The 20,949-nt window shown below is 31.1% G+C and overlaps 1 protein-coding gene across 2 annotated transcripts in view; it reads left to right on the top strand.

Moving 5' to 3' along the window:
- The first annotated feature begins 1,135 nt into the window (after positions 1–1,135).
- Positions 1,136–20,949, top strand: part of LOC134722120 (receptor-type tyrosine-protein phosphatase epsilon-like) — a 35,189-nt gene continuing 15,375 nt past the window's right edge. Inside the window, exons 1-15 of one of the 2 annotated variants that reach the window (XM_063585674.1) lie at positions 1,136–1,225; positions 5,780–5,920; positions 6,217–6,477; positions 6,942–7,073; positions 7,563–7,697; positions 9,741–9,878; positions 11,485–11,622; positions 13,370–13,504; positions 14,122–14,233; positions 14,929–15,053; positions 15,664–15,830; positions 16,290–16,377; positions 17,236–17,312; positions 18,188–18,224; positions 18,522–18,619. In XM_063585674.1, coding sequence (XP_063441744.1) covers positions 1,144–1,225; positions 5,780–5,920; positions 6,217–6,477; positions 6,942–7,073; positions 7,563–7,697; positions 9,741–9,878; positions 11,485–11,622; positions 13,370–13,504; positions 14,122–14,233; positions 14,929–15,053; positions 15,664–15,830; positions 16,290–16,377; positions 17,236–17,312; positions 18,188–18,224; positions 18,522–18,619 — 1,866 coding nt within the window. In that variant the 5' untranslated portion in view covers positions 1,136–1,143. Of the gene's footprint in view, positions 1,226–5,779; positions 5,921–6,216; positions 6,478–6,941; positions 7,074–7,562; positions 7,698–9,740; positions 9,879–11,484; positions 11,623–13,369; positions 13,505–14,121; positions 14,234–14,928; positions 15,054–15,642; positions 15,831–16,289; positions 16,378–17,235; positions 17,313–18,187; positions 18,225–18,521; positions 18,620–20,949 lie in introns of both variants that reach the window. The other variant, XM_063585664.1, reaches the window with a different exon arrangement.

Here is a 20,949-nt window from a genome sequence, read left to right as displayed (position 1 = left end):
AAAGTAATGTCTTTCTTTCGAAAGGGAAAATACGGCCACATTGTATCGTCCCAAACATGCGTGAAATATTTGCCACTGAACGTTATAATGCAAACATAGGAAGAAATATTAAAACAAAGTTGTGTGGCGCTAATTAATACGCTTCCGTATCATGCATTTCTTTTAAATTTCATTTTGGATAATGGCTGACATTGGTGACGAATGGTCTTGCCTGACAACTGACTCTGAGTTGTTATATAACTCTTATCTAAATAATAGAGAGAAACTTTCAAGCCTTACCCGGGAAAATAATTGCTGTAAATATAAATGCTTCTGTTTACACCCAACAACTGAGTGTCTACTCAAAATTGTATTTATATTATGGGCATTTTTAGCTCGAAGAAAAAGAAAACTTACCACGAAATTAAGAAATATCTTTTTTCGCGTATATTTTTAATTTCTTAAATTCATTTCAAATATATTTAAAATCAAAAGTGTATCATTTCTGCTTTTAATTAAAGGGGCCGCCGATTGGCTCTGTATCTGTATTGGTACGTGTATACATAACACGTTATCTCTCAAATTCTTGTTAACCGGCCGATTTGCCTTTATTGAATCTTTATATTTTATTTATAACAATGTCAATGATTTATCAATGTTATAAAAGATTATAAAAATTTCATGCGTTATCCCGGGTATCTTTAGCTAAGAGATTAAATTGAGGTGCACATGAATACAGATTCAATGAGGTCGAATTATTCACTTACTGATGTGAATATTTCACAATTAATGTTTCGGGGCTCAGCTGATTTTGACAAAATTGAACCATGATACTGGTTGCTCAAAGCGAATTACTGCACTACTATTTTACTGTTTCACTTTACAAATGCCCGGATTGAAGAAAAAAAAATCATTTGAAGTTTTTTTTATAATTTGAACTGGCTGAGCCGTGCTAAGAAATATGACTTGAAAAAAAACAAGAGTGATAAGTCAAATTTATAAAAAATGTTTCTGAACTATGAGACCTTTCATTTTGTGAACTTCATGGTTTCTGTAATAAAATGAAAAAATAGTATAAAAATATTTAAGCTGGGAACATGTAAGTCTTTTCGGGTCGGAGTTCAAGTCTTAGCGTAACCTGATTAGGATAGGTAAACTTGGGTTATGTCCCCTTTATTATTGAAAACAATGGCCGGCGATGGGAAACTTTTACTTGTGATTTTATGCTTATTTTTTGTTTTATCAGGTAAAAATACTTCATTTGCTGATTGATTTGTTAATAATATAATATTAGACACCTGGCATAGTATTTACTAGGTAGCTTTTGGTGTAAGAGGTAGTTTTTACAAAAGGTAAAGTCAAGTGAGTCATTGTTTTTTTTTCCAAATAGACCACTTTCAGTTTCATAACAAATATGCACAAGATATAAAATGAATTGTATACTTATGTCCTTTGGGAAATAAAATGTTTCGGTGATATTCACACCATCAGAATCTTTCTGTTTCAAACCATCCAGGTATTGTGTAAAAAAGTATCAATTTTATACACTAAATTTTACATTATAATATTAATGACAACAAACAAGTCAACATCATTAATCTGTTAATACATGTATGTCACAGATATATGCTGCATTGTACATGTATCATGAAGCAAGCCCTCAGTGTAGGATGAAAGATCATGCATTTTGATCATATGAGGTTGCAGGCATTACCTGTGAAAGGGGACAAAGTCTGTATGTTTTTTTTTTAATTCAAACATATCTCATGTATCTTAATTTCAAAACGGAAATACTGTAAAGTTTCCGATTTTGGTTCTGTTGTAAGGGATTTTAGTTGTGATGTTATTTAAGTTATGAAGGCATATGCAATGTAAACAAATAAACGCTATCATGAGCTGTTAGGTAACGTTTTTCATATCAAGGAATTATTAAAAATGAAATTGATCTTGCTTTCCTTCCTATCTTATACTAGACTGTTAAATATATATTTTGCACAAAATTTCATGCAAACGAGACTGGAAAAGAAAGTACATTGTAGCTTTCTGCACAGATGCAGGAGTTTAAAACACGAAATAAAAAAGTTTGAACGAATTTGACTTCATTAGTACAATGAAAATTTTCCCGATTTAAATTTTTTTTTTTTTTTTATTGATTTTTCTACTGTTATTGGAGACTTTGTCCCCATATAATGACCACAGCACAAAGTCAATTGCATTTGTCATACCCATAGTCAGGGGGTTTGGACGACACCCCCCTTGAAAACAAATAATCACTGCTAAAGTCAACGTTCTGTTCAAATTGTGACTGTTAAAGTCAAGTTCATGAGTCCATATACCCCCCTCCCTTTGAATATTCTTGGCTACGGGCCTGTTTGTACCTGTAACTGTTTAAGTAGGGGAAGATCTTTTTGTTAGTGAATTAGATTCCAAATTTGAAGTTTTGAACAATTTGTGTATTTTTCAAAATATATTTTACAGAAAAAAATACACTTACTGTTTTATAAATAATTTATTTACACTTCACTTTCTTTTTAACTATACCCAAATAGTGACAGCCACATGGGAATTAACAAGGTCATATTGCTTCATTTCAATTCCAATGACCTTTATTATAGGACAGACCTATGGTTATGAAATTATTTGGTCTTAACCATGCATGAAATATTTTCCACTGGACATTAAAGTCACATGAAACCTCAAATTAAAAAAAAGGATGCATATATGTTTTTTTTTTTATTACTAAATGGATAGTTTTCATTTTAAATCTTTTGTACATTTTTTTTTTTACCTCAGGGTGACCCTACTCATAAAATTGGTGATCGCAATACGCATGGATCTGTCATTTAAATAAACTATTATTTGATTATACATATTATACACATGCTCAATACCCATGCTTCTTCGTTGATTATTTACTATTAGGTGACAGCCGGTAAACTAGTTACTACAGCTTCAAAACACGACATATGATTAGCTGCTATATTTTCTCATCATAACAGATAGAGGGGGGAAAAATGACAATTATACAATATGTTTACGTAAAAAAATGATAAAATCGTGCACAGACGACTAAGTTTATGATATGTACATGCATTGGTTCAAGAGTTGGATAACAATATTTTTCACTAGTCACTCATTTGATACATGTATGACTTCAAGCAACCAACAATTATTCAGTCAATTTAACTATTATACTATTGCTTGTCCTAAAGATGCCATCCATGCATCCAGGTGCGGGAATTTCTCGCTACATTGAAGACCTGTTGGTGACCTTTTGCTGTTGTGTTTTTTTTTGTTTTTGTTTTATTTGGTCGGGTTGTTGTCTCTTTGACACATTCCCCATTTCCATTCTCAATTTTATTGTAATATACATGTGTAATATTGAAACTTGTAAATGTACATGTACATGTACATTGTAGATAAATCTGCAGATACATGTATTTGTGTGTGGTGATGTCTCTAATGTTGTTAAATATTTAATTAATCTCGAAAAAATGAAAGACAGCTAGGAATAAAGCCCATGAAGCCTGAGGTATCCACCCACTATATTTTACCCTAAATATCAGGTATTGGTTCAACATATATATAGATTCTACCAAGAGTGATGCGATATTTATCCACTGGATACAGTTAAATTTTCAAATTTAAAGGGTGAGGCTTGCTGAGCATTTTAAATATTTAATAAAACTGTTGAGAGTGGTTAAATATTGTTTTATACGAGATTTGGTGGAGGAATCTGTTTCTCTAATGATTTTCAAATAATAAGCAGGCAAAATTTTTCCTTTTCGAGTGATCTGCAGAAAGATGTGTTCCTACAACGTGATGTCATCAGGCATGGTCGTCTTTTTTCATGCCGTCACAATAGGAAATTCAGAGGAAAGCAAGACAACTCAACGTCATAATCTGATTTTAACCAATAAAGAACTGAGATTAATTGAAACACACATTGATTATATTTGTTTATACAATGGGTGCAGATAGGGATACATTGACAAAGAATTAGAGAAAAATATATAATTTGAGTATCACATGTTGTATTATGAAGTTGATCAGAATTTTTTTTCAACATTTAACCTGTTCAACTGTTGTAAACTCTATAAACATTATACATTTGATTTTCATATTGAATACATGTTTATATGGTATAAGACTTTGTGAACTTAGTTTTGATATGTGTGTGACGAAGATGTACATTTTGTATACATAAACTTAAATGTTACGGAAACTGGGTTGTTTCACTCTGAATTCTGTTCGCATTTAGTTGTTTGTCTGCAATTTTTGTTCTACTTGAGCCTTTTTTGTCATGATTTTTCAAATTAATGACTGACTAGCAAGAGGGTGAAATGTTTTATCATTTACCCAAAAATGTATGAAATGTAGACCATCAACCTGTCATGATGGTAGAATAGCGAAATAGAATTAGTACTTATTCATCCTCTTCACTGACCTTTATGGTAATTATAGTGCTCTGTAAATTATCATTATCTTAGATAACACCTCTATTGTCAGTTCCAATTGAAATTAATTGAACCAATCTTTCATCTTCATGTAGGTCATCAAATACAAAACAGGCAAAATATATCATCATTTTATAACAAAAGTTAAAAAATAATATTTTTTTTTTTGTAATTTTCTTGCTCTATTTTGTCATTAGGACTGAAGTTATATTGTATTTTAATAAAGTTGCATCTTCTCACTGCTTTACCCGGCTTCACACCATTGCTAAAAATGACAAGTCTCAGTGGAAATAATTTAGAGATAAACTATGAATGTAATAATGTCAAAGTTTATTTGTATCTATACAACAAAATTGAGAATTGAAATGGGAAATATGTCAAAGAGACAACAACCCTACCAAAGAGCAGATAAAAGTTATGTATGTATAGCACTAATTAGTGCAGTTAAGGATGAAATATTTATTGGAAAATTAAATAGAAAAGGATTAAGATACAGCTACCATTCTGTTTTTCATCCATTTTTGATGCATGAATGACATATATATAATATAAAAAAAAGACATGTATGTATACATTTAGCACTTGGATTTGAGAAATGACTGAATGACATTTTAAGGTTATATATCCCATCATTTACTGCTGTTAAGTGATTATGTGTAATTTTGTATGAACCGACCTCAAATGTCAAACAAATTTGTGAGAATGTTAAATGATTTGTAACTGACATCTGTTGAATTTGTTATTTTCAACATTTGTTTTACACCATTACACACATTTTTTTTAAATTTCTAAATAAATGAGAAAAAGAGAATAAAATATTTATTTTTTATTGGAACAGTCTGACATTGAAAATATGAATAGCCATAAGTTTGCTTTAATTTTATGGTTTAGTGGTCACATTAAATAATGAGATACAACTAATGTATAGACATGAAAGATATATAGTTCTGTTGTCATAAGATTAAGAGTTAAAATGTATAATATATAAAATTTTATTGTCATAATGCTTTTGATAAATCTTGACAAATTCATTTATAAAAAGCATACTGTCTATACTTCATGTAGTCACTGCATTCAAACGACAATGTTTATGTTATTGATGTTTATTTTACAGTATATTTCAACTTGCTTTATAATACTACTGTACATTATAATGTAAAGAGATGATTGCTTAACATGCTTAAGAGACAACTATTCAACAATATATTATGGATTTGAGTCATTTTAAGCATTTATTTGTCACAATTCAAAACATTGACCTCATTAATAAAGATTGAAATATAGGTTTTGTATTATAGTGAAAATTGAAGTGACATATGCAACCTAATCTGTTTTTATTTCAGATGCTATCTGTCCCCAGGGGAAATTTGGCTTTAAATGTCAGTTCAAGTGTGGATGTAAAAACGATGTAACATGTAAACCTTCAGACGGAAGTTGTCCAGATGGTTGTAATCCAAAATTCTATGGTCCACATTGTCTATTATGTAAGTAAAATGGTCCACATTGCATTGAATCTACCGGCATTTGTCATTTTCATCTGTTATTTTATTAATGATTTCCTCAATGAGATTATTTGTTATCAATAATATGTTGTCACCAAGGAACAATAATAATTATATATAGATCTACCTGGCAGCATATTTGCGACAAGTTTCCCACCATAAAGTTAATCAGCAGTCACAACAGATGTTTCAGGTAATCTCAAGCTAATAATGATTTCAAAATTGTTTAATTTGTAAATAAAATCTGTTCCTAGTTCATATTTACTCTTTTCTTTCAGTTAATCCATTCATATATGATCCCCTTGGTAAATTATACACTGGAACTATGAACAATACAGAATCAGGAAAGCCATGTAAGCCATGGACTACAAGTATATTCAAGCAGTTTTTCAACTATACAGGCGGCCAGTTTGCTGACAAATCTATACCTGGAGCTGTTTGTCGTAATCCAAATATTCCTGCTAAAAACAAAACATCGCCATGGTGTTTTACGAATATTAACACATTGAAGGAGGAAAAGTGTTATTTATCAGAAGGAGGTAAGACTTGATGTAAATTCTAGATTCTTTTAAAATACTTTTTCCACATTTTCATTTGCCACTGGACTTATAAAATGTCTAGCAAGCAACAACCACTCAATGTTTGTAGTTGATTTAGTCCTGCTTCTGTCTAAATGTCTGTCTGTCTGGCATATAAGTTTTTCCACACTTCTTTACGTCATGCTTGAAGATATTGATTTAATTTGAAAATAATTTGGTAAATAGCTTTTTCATGCCAAGTTACGGATAAAACATTTCTATTTAACATCCTCACATGTCTTTTCATCATATTAAAACATGCTTTATCCTCAGACATTGAACTTGAAAATCGGGGCCAAATATGGCCCTTACCGAACTTACTCCTTTAATTTGTGATCAATATCATAATAATAAGATTCATCTTATTTTCATCCTTGTATTCCATCTTTTGAGCCTATAAAGTTGAATATATATATATTTTTTAGAATGTCCTGATGGGAGATTTGGCCCTAATTGTGTAGATGAATGCCACTGTCAGAATCTGGACCCATGTGACAAACAAACTGGCAAATGTGACCAATGCTATGATGGATGGATTGGACCAGCATGTCAGAAAAGTAATTTCGAAAAATAACTATATGGTTAAAGGGGGGTGGGGGGGGGGGGGGGGGGGGGGTGGGGGGGGGGGGGGGGGGGAAACACAACCAAAAATACACAAAATTGATTACATTACTAAAACAGAACATTGTTTTTCATTCAACTTATTTGTATTACATACACTTGATGGAACGTTTTGCATATCTTACAAAAATGTTTAGTATTATTTTAGTAAACTCATCCATGAAAGATATTCAATTTATTCTTACCTATTGTCATAATGTTATTGTAGTTAAATTATGATACATTGGTATAGTTATTTTCATTGTTAACTAACCTTAAAATGATTCAAAACTTAGGATTTTTTTAAAAACAAGGTTTAACTAATCTATGCATTGATAATTTTTAAAATTTAGTTTGAACTTTCCAGTTTCCAGACGCTACATATTCTTTTTGCAGATACAATGATATAACTGTTTTAAATGTTTTTACCCATTTGTAATTTACAGAATGTGACGATGGTAAATATGGACCTGGCTGTAAAGCGACATGTGGGGAATGTAAGGATGATTTGTGTGATCATGAGACAGGGCAGTGTCTGAATGGATGCAATGTTGGCTGGAAAGGAGACCTTTGTTATACTAGTAAGTACAGTCACATGACCATCAGGGTTGGCAAAGTATTACCCGCCTGGGAATTCCAAGGGCTGGGCAATACTCCCAGAAATGGGTGATACTGGGCATTACTGGGCAATATGATTTTTTAAGCTTATTTTAACACAAAATAGTAAAGACTTGGTGTAGTTTCATAGTATAACAGCTAAATATTATACAAATATAGCCTTTGTATGTGGTCGATACAAGGATATATTGACCTGAAAGAAGTATATTGACTGAGGACGAAGTTCGAGGTCGATATACTTCTTTGGGTCGATATATCCTGTATTGACCTCATACAAAGGCTATATTTGTTATATTATTAATTTCCGACCATTTTTGTATCAAAATCGTTATTTAGGTTTGTTGGAACTTTATAGATATAACATTGTCTCCTTGACATTAACAACATATTAGTTGTTATTTCATTTACTTTTGTTTTGGACATCTTATGTATTTGAAGATTTTTTTTCGTCAAATAATCGATCACAGATATCATTTGTTTCAAAACAATATCCTGAAATTCATTACATGACGTCACAAAGTATATCGGTTTTTAGATATTCTAAAAATAACCGTGCAATATGCTTTTTGCAGGTCAATATGCTTTTTGCTATCCGCCGTTCTCTCTCTTTCGAAAATATAGTTTAACATGTGACTATCCCTAAACGAATCAAATTTGTTAAAATATACGAATTAATAATATTTACTTTTATATAGATAACCATTGACAGTCATTTCCAGAAAAATGAAAAATTCAATTTCATTCTCTTCTATGTAGACAGAATACAAGTTTTGCACATTTAAGGATACCTAGCTAGCTTGTAAATTACCAAGCAATGTTTCAAAAATCCAAACTTTGAAGAAAAAAAATAATTATTGCATTGTTTGAGTGGATTGTTAATTATAATTGTTATACATTTATATTGCTAAATAAACAACATAAGGGGTCATGCCATTAACACTCATAGAATTGTAAGGGCTGATTATTGTTACATAAACAAACTGCATTCTAATCTGAAAAATTACTAATTAATTAGTGGCAGTACATATACATTATTTAAATGTAATTTTTCTTACATGTATTTCATTTGTTAATTCTTAAAAGGAGTTATATTTATTTGAAAAAAGTTTTTTTGTTTGTTTTATATTTACAGTTTTACCAATCTAGACAAATAAAACAGGTTATAAATATCTTAAATGTATAACATTTGTGTTTGATCACTGAATTCTGTAAAAATTCAGACCAGTATTTTGAATTACCCAGTATTACCCACTAAAACCCAGTAAAACCCGGGTTTTCCCAGTATTTCCCACTGGGCTGGGCAATACTCATAAAACCCGGGTTTTTGCCAACCCTGATGACCATTGCCTCCGGGAGAAAGTTTTCCTAAAATCATAGGCAAAAGAACTTTTTAAAATGAAGGTTATTCTAAGATCTTTGCCATACAGGAAAATGGTCTCAGATATGTTGTACAGCTATTGTGAATTCATTATTATTTGTTGGATATCAATTTTTGTGGGTTTCATGGATAAAGGAGAACCACGAATTCAAATATTTAAGGAATAACATATTTTCAATAAGCTTTGTATACAGAGATTGGCAAAACCACAATATCAAATATTCAGCAATCCACGAAAATTGATATACCTGAAAATAAATATCCCTGAAAATAAATGAATCCATAGTATTTAATGTCATAATGTGACTTTTCTATCAAAAGAGGATTTTAAATTATAAAAAAAAATGGAAATAATTTGTCTGTGTTAAGTTATATAAACTCAAGTTAATACCAGTTTAAATTGCAAAAATTTCTAAATAACAGGCTTTTGATAGTTTTAAGATTGATTGTTTATTTGTTTCATAACAATAAGCTGCTTTTCCAATTTTTCATTCCATGGTTATTGTTCTTTTTTTCTAATGCTAATTTAAGTATGCTTTTGAAAAAATTGATAATTACCACTGGATGTTAAGAAAATAACCATCTTTCAATATATGCTATAAAATGAAATGACACAATTGTTTTACAGATTGTTCTAGCAAAGAATATGGAGAAAACTGTGCCTTGAGTTGTGGGGAGTGTTATGACGATCTAGATTGTGATATATTTACTGGTCAATGTCCTGAAGGCTGTAAAGATGGTTATAATGGAACTATGTGTGTCCACAGTAAGTAATATTAACATAGAAGAAGATTAAGGTACCAGTATAAATAGACTGGTTATGGTTACCAGTGAATACATATAAGAAGATTCAGGTACCAGTATAAATAGACTAGTTGCAGTTACTAGTGTATACATTGTAATGCAAGTTTTCACTTCCACATTTATTTGCAGTTTTTCTACTTGTACAAATGTACAAAAATGGAATAAAACAGAGTTAAAGAACATGTGTTGTGCTGCAACTTAAAATCTAAGACAGTCATCAATTAATAGTCATTCGTTAATGATAGATATGGCCTTAGGTCAAACTCTTAATGCCCCACATATATAGAAATGGAAATTTAACAAAGACTACCATTGGCATCAATGTTCTCAAAGAACAAAGTTATCGCTAAACAATGAAAACCAATATTGTGGAGGATAACTTTAACAGCAGTATGATTATTAGTTGACTACTGTGAAAGTACTTTAATTCCAGGGTATCAATTTTCGTGGTTTGAGCAAAATTTACATATTCGTGGGTTTTTAAATTCGTGGATTTTTGTTTTCTAAATAAAAATGAAAAAATAAAGCCTTTGGAAAGAGAGGTTACAAATAGTCTGGATCGAAGGAAATTGCAAAGTAAACATTTACCCGTGTAAATGGTAGTGATAACACTAATTAACCCAAGATAAAGTGATCAACAGATTAAAGACCATCACAGGTGTTAATTAGGCCTCAAACATGTCACCTAAAAGAAACAGTAACATAAACAAATGCTATAAACGTATCTTGATTTGTGAGGTTATTCTTATCAAAATCAAGCCCAGCGTGAAATTATTATTTCCCATATGTACGAGAACTATAAGGATATGAAATGAACACTTTATCATACTAGCATATCAATAACGAAAATATGAATTTCATTGATCAAAAATATTTTTTATGGCAATTAAAAGATCAATAGTTGTACAGTTTGGGTTACTTATTAAATATTAAATGGGTATATCCTGCATACGGTTGTAATTCTGTGACTGCTAATAAAGTATTCTCAAATCTGGCGTAATTCAATATATCCTCTAGATCATATCAGTAGTCAAACCTACCGATGGGGATCTTTCCATGTCTTGATTTGGACAATGGTTGTTTCGTTTCGTTGGACACTTAAATTCGTGGATAAAGTCATCCACGAAAACCACGAAAATTGGTACCCCACGAATAAAAGTACTTTTTACAGTAATTGTCATTAATACTCAACTTTCAATCAACACATACAAAAAAAAAGTCAACAAGGCCATTAACATATGGTCTCCAGCAGAAGACAAGTGTCCATTCAATAATTCAGGCTCTCGACTAATAAGATTAAAAGTGTTGGGAATGAAACTTACAGTTTCTATTACAAATGTGTTATCAACACTGAATTTGGTAAAGGACTAATATACAGTATCGAAATAAAAACAAACAATGAAAAGGTCCTTGACTTGTGATAGAGGCATGAGCATGGGGTTAGTTTTTTTTAATATTCAAACATTCACTTTTAATCTGGTGTTCTTAGGTTTCCATAAAATCGATAAATCTATATTGAAGATGTTTGTTAACAATTTACGACAGAATGCTTAAAAAATATTTTTCAGAGTGCAATGCAAGCTGGTTTGGCAAAGGATGTTTAAAACAGTGTGGTAAATGTAAGGATCAAAGTCCATGTCATCATGCAGATGGTGTATGTTTAGATGGATGTGAACCTGGGTGGATGAATGCTGATTGTTCCCAAAGTATGTATATATATTATACCTTTTTATGCCAAATTAATGTATGCCTGTGTAAAATAAGCTTATCCAAAAATGCTTATGGTAAATGTGATACACTCATCAAAGACAAACACATTATAGCATATTGTTTAAATAGCCTGTAACTCAAAGGATGTGATTTGTTAATTCATTAAATGATTTTATTATAAAAACAGATTGCATGGGAATTACTAAAAATAGATTAAAAGTTTCACTTTTTAAAGGCTCATTAGGAATTTCAACCAATCAGAATAAAGCTTTTGTTTTAGTTTCGTTAGCTGCATTCAATAGTTAGAACAAACACTTTCAGAAAATGTGATCTATCTTAAAATAGTTATAAAAAAAATAATCTTTGAGCGGTTATGAAATTATGAAACTTATCTCCAAGTCTATATAAAGGGGCCTCGGTGGCCGAGTGGTCTAGGTAGTTACTACTGTAATCACTAGCCAGTCAACACTGAAGTTGTAAGTTCGAACCTGCCTAGTGAGGGTGCACTTGACTCCAATCTTAATTGCCTTGGATTGTCAGTTTTCCTATCGAAGGTTGGTGGTTTTCTCTGGGCACTCTGGCTTCCACCACCAATAAAAACTGGCCGCAACAAAATATTCTTAATTCAGTGCTTAAAAGTGGCATTAAAACACCAAAAATTAAATTTCATTCCCTGAATAATTATTGTTGATGATGAAGTTTGGGATGATAAAAAAAAAGAGCAGCAAGATTAATTCTAGATGCAGATCCTTTATCCCCCTCAGCCCCCTTATTTAAAAAACTTGGGTGGATGACAGTTGACAATAGAATAAATTACCACAAATATTTACTTCTATATAAATGTATGCGTATGGAAGCACCAATGTACCTGGTTCAAAAGTTTAAACTGAAATCAGATAATAATCCTTACTCCTTAAGAGGTGTCACTCAAGGTAATCTGATAGTTCCTAAGCCAAAAGCTGAACTATTTAAGAAATCCTTTGCTTATTCTGGATCAGTATTATGGAATGGACTACCACACAAAATGCATAAGGCTCAAAACACTTTTACTTTTAAGCAAAGTATCAAGAAGTACCTAACACAATCCTGATAAGAAATGTTTGCTACAATCATGACAATGCATTTGTAATGTATATTTTTATTTTCATTTGATTTTTTTGACTACATGTATACTTCTTAAACAGCATTATATCTTATGTTAATAACAATACATTGAACTACATGACTGTAAATTAACTATGTGTAAATATCTGTTTTGATTGTATTGTAATTTGTATGTGAGGGCCTCAGGGAAGATTAGTTTATTGTAACTAACTGAGTTTACCCTCTTTAAATAAAGAATTTATTATTATTATTATAATCAGAATGCTCCTGTATAAATTGTATAGATATAAGAATTCTTTTTGAACATTTTCTATCAATTTCAATCTTTTATTTTCATTTTATATGTATTTGGATAATAGCAAATGCCTGTCTGCTGTCTGACAGAAGTCACTTAACTTTAGGTCATAGTTAGACTTATTTTCTGTTTAAGCTGTTAACTTAAAAATATTGTTTTTATTAAATAAAAAAATAAAAATTCTTACCATCCTATTCATATTACATTAGATTAGTTGAGTGATAAGGTAGTCAAATATACTTTTATCTCAGAAAGTCCAGTATTTATATATAGAAAAAAGTTTGATCCTCATCAATGCAATAAAGAATACAATTGCTTCATAACCATTATATAATATATTACAGTTTGTATGGATGGTTGGTTTGGTCAGAATTGTTCATTAGAATGTGGAAATTGTATGGGTGATGTAAGTTGTGACAAGATTTCTGGTCAATGTCTAGGAGAATGTCAAAATGGATTTACTGGAGAACTGTGTAAATGTAAGTAGTCATGTTAATTTAACAAAAACCCTAAAAAAAACCAACAGAACAGTGGCATTCCCAATAGTATAAAATTGGTGTGAAGTACTGACCAGCTTATTATCACAATCAATTAAAGTTCACCATTTACCTGGTTTACGTAAAGAGGAAAATAACATGAATAGCATTGCTGTGTAAACTCAATTTGCAACTGTAAAATCTAGAGTTTAGGAAGACCAAAATTAAAATACAATACATTTTTCTCCTTCTTATGAATTATCTGGCTATTAGGTAAAGGCTCTGTGCAAAGAATCTCTGCACTATTTGTTTTAATGATAATGCAAGACAAGACAAATACTTTATCAAAGTCTCATGCATCATAAGCATAATAAGCATATCTATTTTTGTTTTAAAGTTTTTTTTCACATTTCACAATAAATGTTGCTTTTCATTGAATATATAGTAAAAAATGCGTGCCTGTCCATTGATTTAATTTCTGATAGTTATTATTAATGTACTTCACAATGAAAATAATCAAATTTACTTCACAATGAATTTTTAGTTGATTACTGTAGTTCAGTTACAGAAATAAGGGAAAATTTCATTTTTAATAAATTGTAACTTTTTAATTTTTTCAGCTGCAATATTTGTAGAGGAAGAAACCAGTAGTGCAGGAACCATTGGTGCTATTGTGGGAGTGGTTGTAATTTTAGTCATCGTTATAATAATTATTATTGCATTTAAAGTATGGTAAGTAAGAATTAATGATAATGTTGTTCAAATGCTTTCAAGTTACTTGCAATTTTTAATTCTAAAAATTTAATTACCAGGCTTCCTTCTGTGTGTCTGTCTGGTGTTGATAGAGCTATCACAGGTACAGTTCTTGTATATTTTTATAAAACTTATACTATTGGTTGATATCAGCAGTATCTTGAACAAGTTCTAAAATGGTGGACGATCAACTTTTTTTAAAAGAGTGATTTCCCTTTAAAATATTAAATTATGGACAATAGCATTGTTAGTGCTCTCAAGGGTAGAATTCTTGTTGTATTTTTATAAAACTTTTATTATATGTTAATATCAGCACTATTCGAAAAAGTTATAAAATGGTTGACAATTGACCTTTTTTTTAAAGAGTAATTTATTTTTCCATTTTTATGGCATTTGAATAACTTTTTGTTTAACTGATATCGTCAACACTTACCACAAATTAGAAGTAAAAAATATAGGATTCTAATATATGATTATTTATTTTACATATATAATGGTAAAATTTAGCAGTTTTAAGTAATAGTTATTAGTCCTTATGTGAATGAAATATTACAAAAATCACAATGCAATTATCAAATGGGTACTATTATTAAGTTGTTATTTCAAGGCTATAAGTGTGTTGAAGTATTTTTAAAATGATTTGAACATAGTCTAGATTTTATGAATGTTTTTAGGAGGAGAGGTAAATTCAGACACACCCTTCAGTTAAATGAAACAAAATCTTCCAATGATACAATTGCCCAAGAGAAGGAGGAAGTCCTCCGCACAAAAGAAACAGATCAACTGATACAGGATAAAGGTAAGGAATGAAACATTCTCTAATTTTTGTGCTATTTTCATATTTCCTGACCGGTGTGAGAAAAACAGTTCTCCTCACTAGTGAAAAATCTGTTCTTGGCAAATGATTAGTCGAAATTTGATTATGACGTCAAAATGTTTTGTTTTCTTCTCAATTTTCCTATTGTGACTCATGAAAAAAGACAACCTTGCCTGATGACATCGTATATAAAGAGCACAATTTCCTGAAAATCTTTGAAAAAGAGCGATAAAAAGCATTAGAGAAACAGATTCCGACACTTTTTGACTCAGTTGTATATACTCGGCAAGCCTCACGCTTAAATAATAAAATTTAAATGTCTCCAGTGGAGAAATATCGTAATACACTTGTTGCAGTGTAAAAATCTATATTTCTCCAGCTTTATAAGTTACAGTTCAGTTCAAAGTAAAAAAAGAAAATTGGAATAGTTTGGAAGGTTATCCTTTATAATGTTGGAAGTTAATCCGATTTTAGAATTTAAATTTTTTCTCTCAGGAAATAGAATACCACTTAGAGGTATAATTATCAGAAATAGTAATCAGAATTTATTCTTAAAATGTTATTTACTTAGGTAGTGTTGATATTTTGACAGAGGACCCATCTGAAAGCCTGGATAACGGTTATGACATAAGTAAAGAACCTATATATGCTAATGTCAACACAAAGAAACAGACGTGTCCTATTCAAGTTCAAGATTTATATGAGTACATCAGGAAAAATAAGATGAATGATTGTACAGAATTTAAAAAGGAGTTTGGGGTAATTTTAATTTTTTGAGATTTCATAAGTCCCATCAGTTCATAACACTACCATGATTTGAAATTTTAAGTGAAATCCAATCAATAATTTGTTTTTGTAGGTCACTTTGAAATTTTGACTCAGTTGTATATACTATTTGCAAAGATATTTTGGATTTCTCAAATTTCCTATTTTAGACTTTAGAATAACCTGAATTGTGTTCATATAATATCATTGCTATCAATAGATGTGTTACAAATATTGAAAACAATAAAACACTATCTTGGTAATTAAAGAAATGACAGTTATTTTTGGGAAGTAACTATTGGGTGAAGGGGTTATAAGATATATATGTAGCTTTAAAATCGATTGTTAAATAATCTTCTTATTCCTCATACCAATATCACCAACCAAATAAAATGTTTTTACTGTAACATATAATATCTGGAACAGCCCTAAAGATGTTTATGTTTTCTTCAGGAATTACCTTTAGGAGTGTTAGCATTGTATGAGGCTGCCAGGAAACCGGAAAACAGACCAAAGAACAGATATGGAAATATTATTGCATGTAAGATAATCTAAGATATAAACATATTGATTGTAAGATAAACAAAGATAAATTCAATATATGGGTACTAATGTTTCATGTTAGTTGAAGAAGAATATAAAATACAAAATTGAGAATTGAAATGGGGAATGTGTCAAGGAGACAACAACTTGACCAAAGAGTAAAAAAGCCAAAATAATTACAAAAAGATTTTGATTAATGCAATTTTCAGGGGTGAATCCAGCCATTTGAAAAAAGGGGGGGGGGGGGGGGGTGTCCCAACCCAGAGTAAAGGGGGGTTCCAACTATATGCTCCCATTCAAATGCATTAATCGGCCAAAAAAAAAGGGGGGGTTCCAATCCTGGACCCCCCTGGATCCGCCAATACAATTATTTATCAGATTTCCTGCATTTATCATGCTTCTCAGTTACATATGGTCAAATCTCTGAAAGATCCCCTCCTAAATTATTGGAAACTATCGTTCTGCATTGACAATAATATCTTAAGTGTAAACAAGATTCATCTACTTTGGCTCCAGCTCATGCCCTTAATGTGTATCTAATACAAAATACTCTTAATTCAAAATTGTGAATCTAAGGCAATAAAAACTTAGAAATTGTTCAATAAGATTTATTATCAATCTAAAATCTAAAAAAATCAAAAAGAAGAATTCTGATTGCTCGAAAATAGCATTTCAGTTGGAATGAACCTTGATGGATGGTTTCAAGTAATTGAAAATAAATGCAAAACATATTTAACTTACCTTCATTATATATATTATTAGAAAAAAAGGAATGTATAAGGAAAAAGATAAGATAAAAAGAAGTAATATTTTAAAGACAGTACATAACCATAAACAGACTCTTTGTTTATTCCAGATGACCATTCCAGAGTTGTGTTAACACCTATATCATCAGAACCCAATTCAGACTATATTAATGCTAATTACTTGGATGTGAGTAGATTATATCTCTTATGTACTGTATTTTTAGGACTTTATCAGTCTTTATTTTCATTATAAATATGTTCTGACAATTGGTAGCAAGTTTTGTTTGTAACCCTGAACTTACTCACAGAAAAACTATTGAGGGACAAAACAACTGACATAAACCAATAGACAAAAAGCACCTAAAATAAGAGTTCTTGCAGTTACTGAAAGCTAGTTTAAAGCCAATAGCAGCAATAAAAAAATATTTTTTTCCCAAATTAAAGTTTCTATCAGCGCACATCCAATGGACATCTTAAACAGTCTGAGAAACACATAACCTTGTGTAATGCCAAAATATAAGTCAACAGTATAGACTGGATGTAGGACCATGAATTATCATACTGTACATATATAACAAAGTATATTAAGTACCATGAAAAACAATGTTAAAAGATTATACTAATGTGTTAAATTGAAGAATGACTTTAAACAAGGAATTATTTGAATCTAGAATAATTTTGAATTCTGGAAAATTGATGAGAAATTTATGATGAAAACTAATCAAACCAAATAGGGTTAGCCATGCACGCATGGCTAAAGGGGGTTAGTTACTTCATACTGAAATGATAGTGAAACTAAAATTAACCTCAGCGATGCACGCATGGCTAACCCTATTTAGTTGGGTTAGTTTTCATCATAAATTTCTTATCAATTTTCCAGAATTCAAAATTATTCCAGATTCAAATAATTCCTTTATTAAAATGAGCCATTTTCCACTGTATTAGAACATTTCTGTATAACTCAACCAACTCATCCAATTTTCAAAAAATAAAAAAAAATAGCTTCTCTTTGTTATATGTCTGTATGTATGATAATTGTTCAATATGTATCTTGTTTCACAGGGATATAAGAGAAAGAATGCATACATAGCTTCCCAAGGTACGTCTCTTATTATAGATGTGATGAAACTTGACCGTCTTTCATTTAATAATCAGTTGGAGCTTATCTGGCATTAATTTAAAGACAATTGGCAGTTACAATTAATAGAAATGAAATATGACTTCAATATTATTTTCAGTAAAATGAAAAAGCAGTAGCTTGTAATAACATGTTATACTTGAAGCTTATGATAAATGCATATCCTGTATAAAACGTTTTAATGGAATATAATTAAAAAGTGAATATAAATGATTGATTGAGTATTAATTTATAATTAAATGTTGTCTTCAATTTTAGGTCCAATGAAAGTTATGTTCAGAGATTTCTGGAGAATGATTTGGCAAAAAAATTGCTGTAAAATTGTTATGCTGACCAATTTAATGGAAGCATGCAAGGTTTGTAGTTTAAACATATTTATTTATATTGGATTGGGAAACAAGTTTTGCAACTTATATTAATCCCTTTCCACTTTGCGGGTGCGAGTTCTGCCTTGTAACGGCATTAGCCTACTCTTTTTCGAAATCTACAAGGATGTCTTTAACGTGCAAGAGATATTGCTCTCTCTTTACACGGGTCAGCCATTTATCGTCCCCTCCTGACAGACTATCATCGTTTCCTCAAGACCATACTCGCAAATGGTGTCGAGGGAGAGCTGAAAATTGAGTTCCTGAAATTTTCATCCCAAACGGGAATCGAAACCAGGAACCTTTGTGTTAGTAGTCCGATGCACTAACCCAAAGGGCCAAGTGTGCTTTTCTCATCACTTGGCATCCGTCGTCTGTAAACTTTTACAAAAATCTTCTCCTCTGAAACTACTGGGCCAAATTTAACCAAACTTAGCCACAATCATCATTGGAGTATATATCTTGTTTAAAAATTGTGTCCAGTTACCCTGCATACCAACCAAGATGGCCCCCATGGCTAAAAATAGAACATAGGGGTAGAATGCAGTTTGGGGTTTATAACTCAAAAACCAAAGCATTTAGAGCAAATCTGACAAAGAGGTAAAATTGTTCATCAGGTCAAGATCTATCTGCCCTGAAATTTTCAGATGAATCAGACAACCTGTTGTTTGGTTGCTGCCCCTGAATTGGTAATTTTAAGAAAATTTTGATGTTTTTGGTTATTATCTTGAATATTATTATAGATAAAGATAAACTGTAAACAGCAAAAATGTTAAGCAAAGTAAGATCTACAACTAAGTCAAACATTACCAAAATGGTCAATTGACCCCCTACAAAGTTATTGCCCTTTATAGTAAATTTTTAACCATTTTTCGTAAATCTTGGTAATCTTTTAGAAAAATCTTCTCCTCTGAAACTACTGGGCCAAATTTGACCAAACTTAGCCACAATCATCATTGGGGTATTTAGTTTAAAAAATTGTGTCCGGTGACCGGGCATACCAACCAAGATGGCCCCCATGGCTAAAAATAGAACATAGGTGTAAAATGCAGTTTTTGGCTTATAACTCAAAAACTAAAGCATTTAGAGCAAATCTGTCATGGGGTAAAATTGTTCATCAGGTCAAGATCTATCTGCCCTGAAATTTTCAGATGAATCAGACAACCCGTTGTAAGGTTACTGCCCCTGAATTGGTAATTTTAAGGAAACTTTGCTGTTTTTGGTTATTATCTTGAATATTACTATAGATAGAGATAAACTGTAAACAGCAATAATGTACAGCAAAGTAAGATCTACACTAAAGTCACATGACCGAAATGGTCTATTGACCCCTAGGGAGTTATTGCCCTTTATAGTAAATTTTTAACAATTTTCATAGAATTTGTAAATTTTCACAAATATTTTCCACTGAATCTATTGGGCCAAGTTCATTTTGGATAGAGATAATTGTAAGCAGCAAAAATGTTTAGAAAAGTAAGATCTACAAACACATCCCCATCACCAAAACACAATTTTGTCATAAATCTATCTGTGTCCTTTCTTTAATATTCACATAGACCAAGGTGAGCGACACAGGCTCTTTGGAGCCTCTAGTTTATACACTATAGAATAAATAGGAGTATAAGTTTGGATTTTTTTGCTATATGTAATATATATTACAAAAAAGTGAGTTGATTATTTTTTATACGACCGCAAAAATATTTTTTTTTGGTCATATATTGGTTTCACGTTGTCGGCATCTTCTGTGTAGGCGTCATAGTCGTCCAAATACAGATGGTTACTGGGTAAAAATTTTTGAATTAGTAAAAAGAAATTAATAAAATTTTAGCACAATGTTTATAACCATAAAAGGTCTCGAAGGTTTAGAAATTAGGGGCACAAAGGGGCCAAAAACAGCATTTTTCTAGTTTCAAGACAAAAATTTGTGTATTAGTACTTTAATTGTTCTAAATTGTACCAATTGTAGAAGGTTGGGATTTATTTTAAGGGGTTATTGGGCAAACAGTCTAGGAATTAAGGGATAAAGGGGCCAAAAACAAGCATCATTTTTCTAGTTTCAAGACAATAACTTGGGCCATAATAAATAATAGGTTTGTTTGCCCAAACGCTACCTACCCAACAAAAAGCTGCCTACTCAAATTCTTTTATTGTCCTGATTTGAAGAAGTTTTTATACGACCGCAAATTTTGAAAAAATTTTCGTCGTATATTGCTATCACGTTGGCGTCGTTGGCGTCGTCGTCGTCGTCGTCGTCGTCGTCGTCGTTGTCGTCGTCGTCGTCGTCCGAATACTTTTAGTTTTCGCACTCTAACTTTAGTAAA

The sequence above is a fragment of the Mytilus trossulus genome, chromosome 1, assembly GCF_036588685.1.
Source record: "Mytilus trossulus isolate FHL-02 chromosome 1, PNRI_Mtr1.1.1.hap1, whole genome shotgun sequence".
NCBI lineage: Eukaryota > Metazoa > Mollusca > Bivalvia > Mytilida > Mytilidae > Mytilus > Mytilus trossulus.
This window is presented reverse-complemented; position numbering and strand designations above follow the sequence as displayed.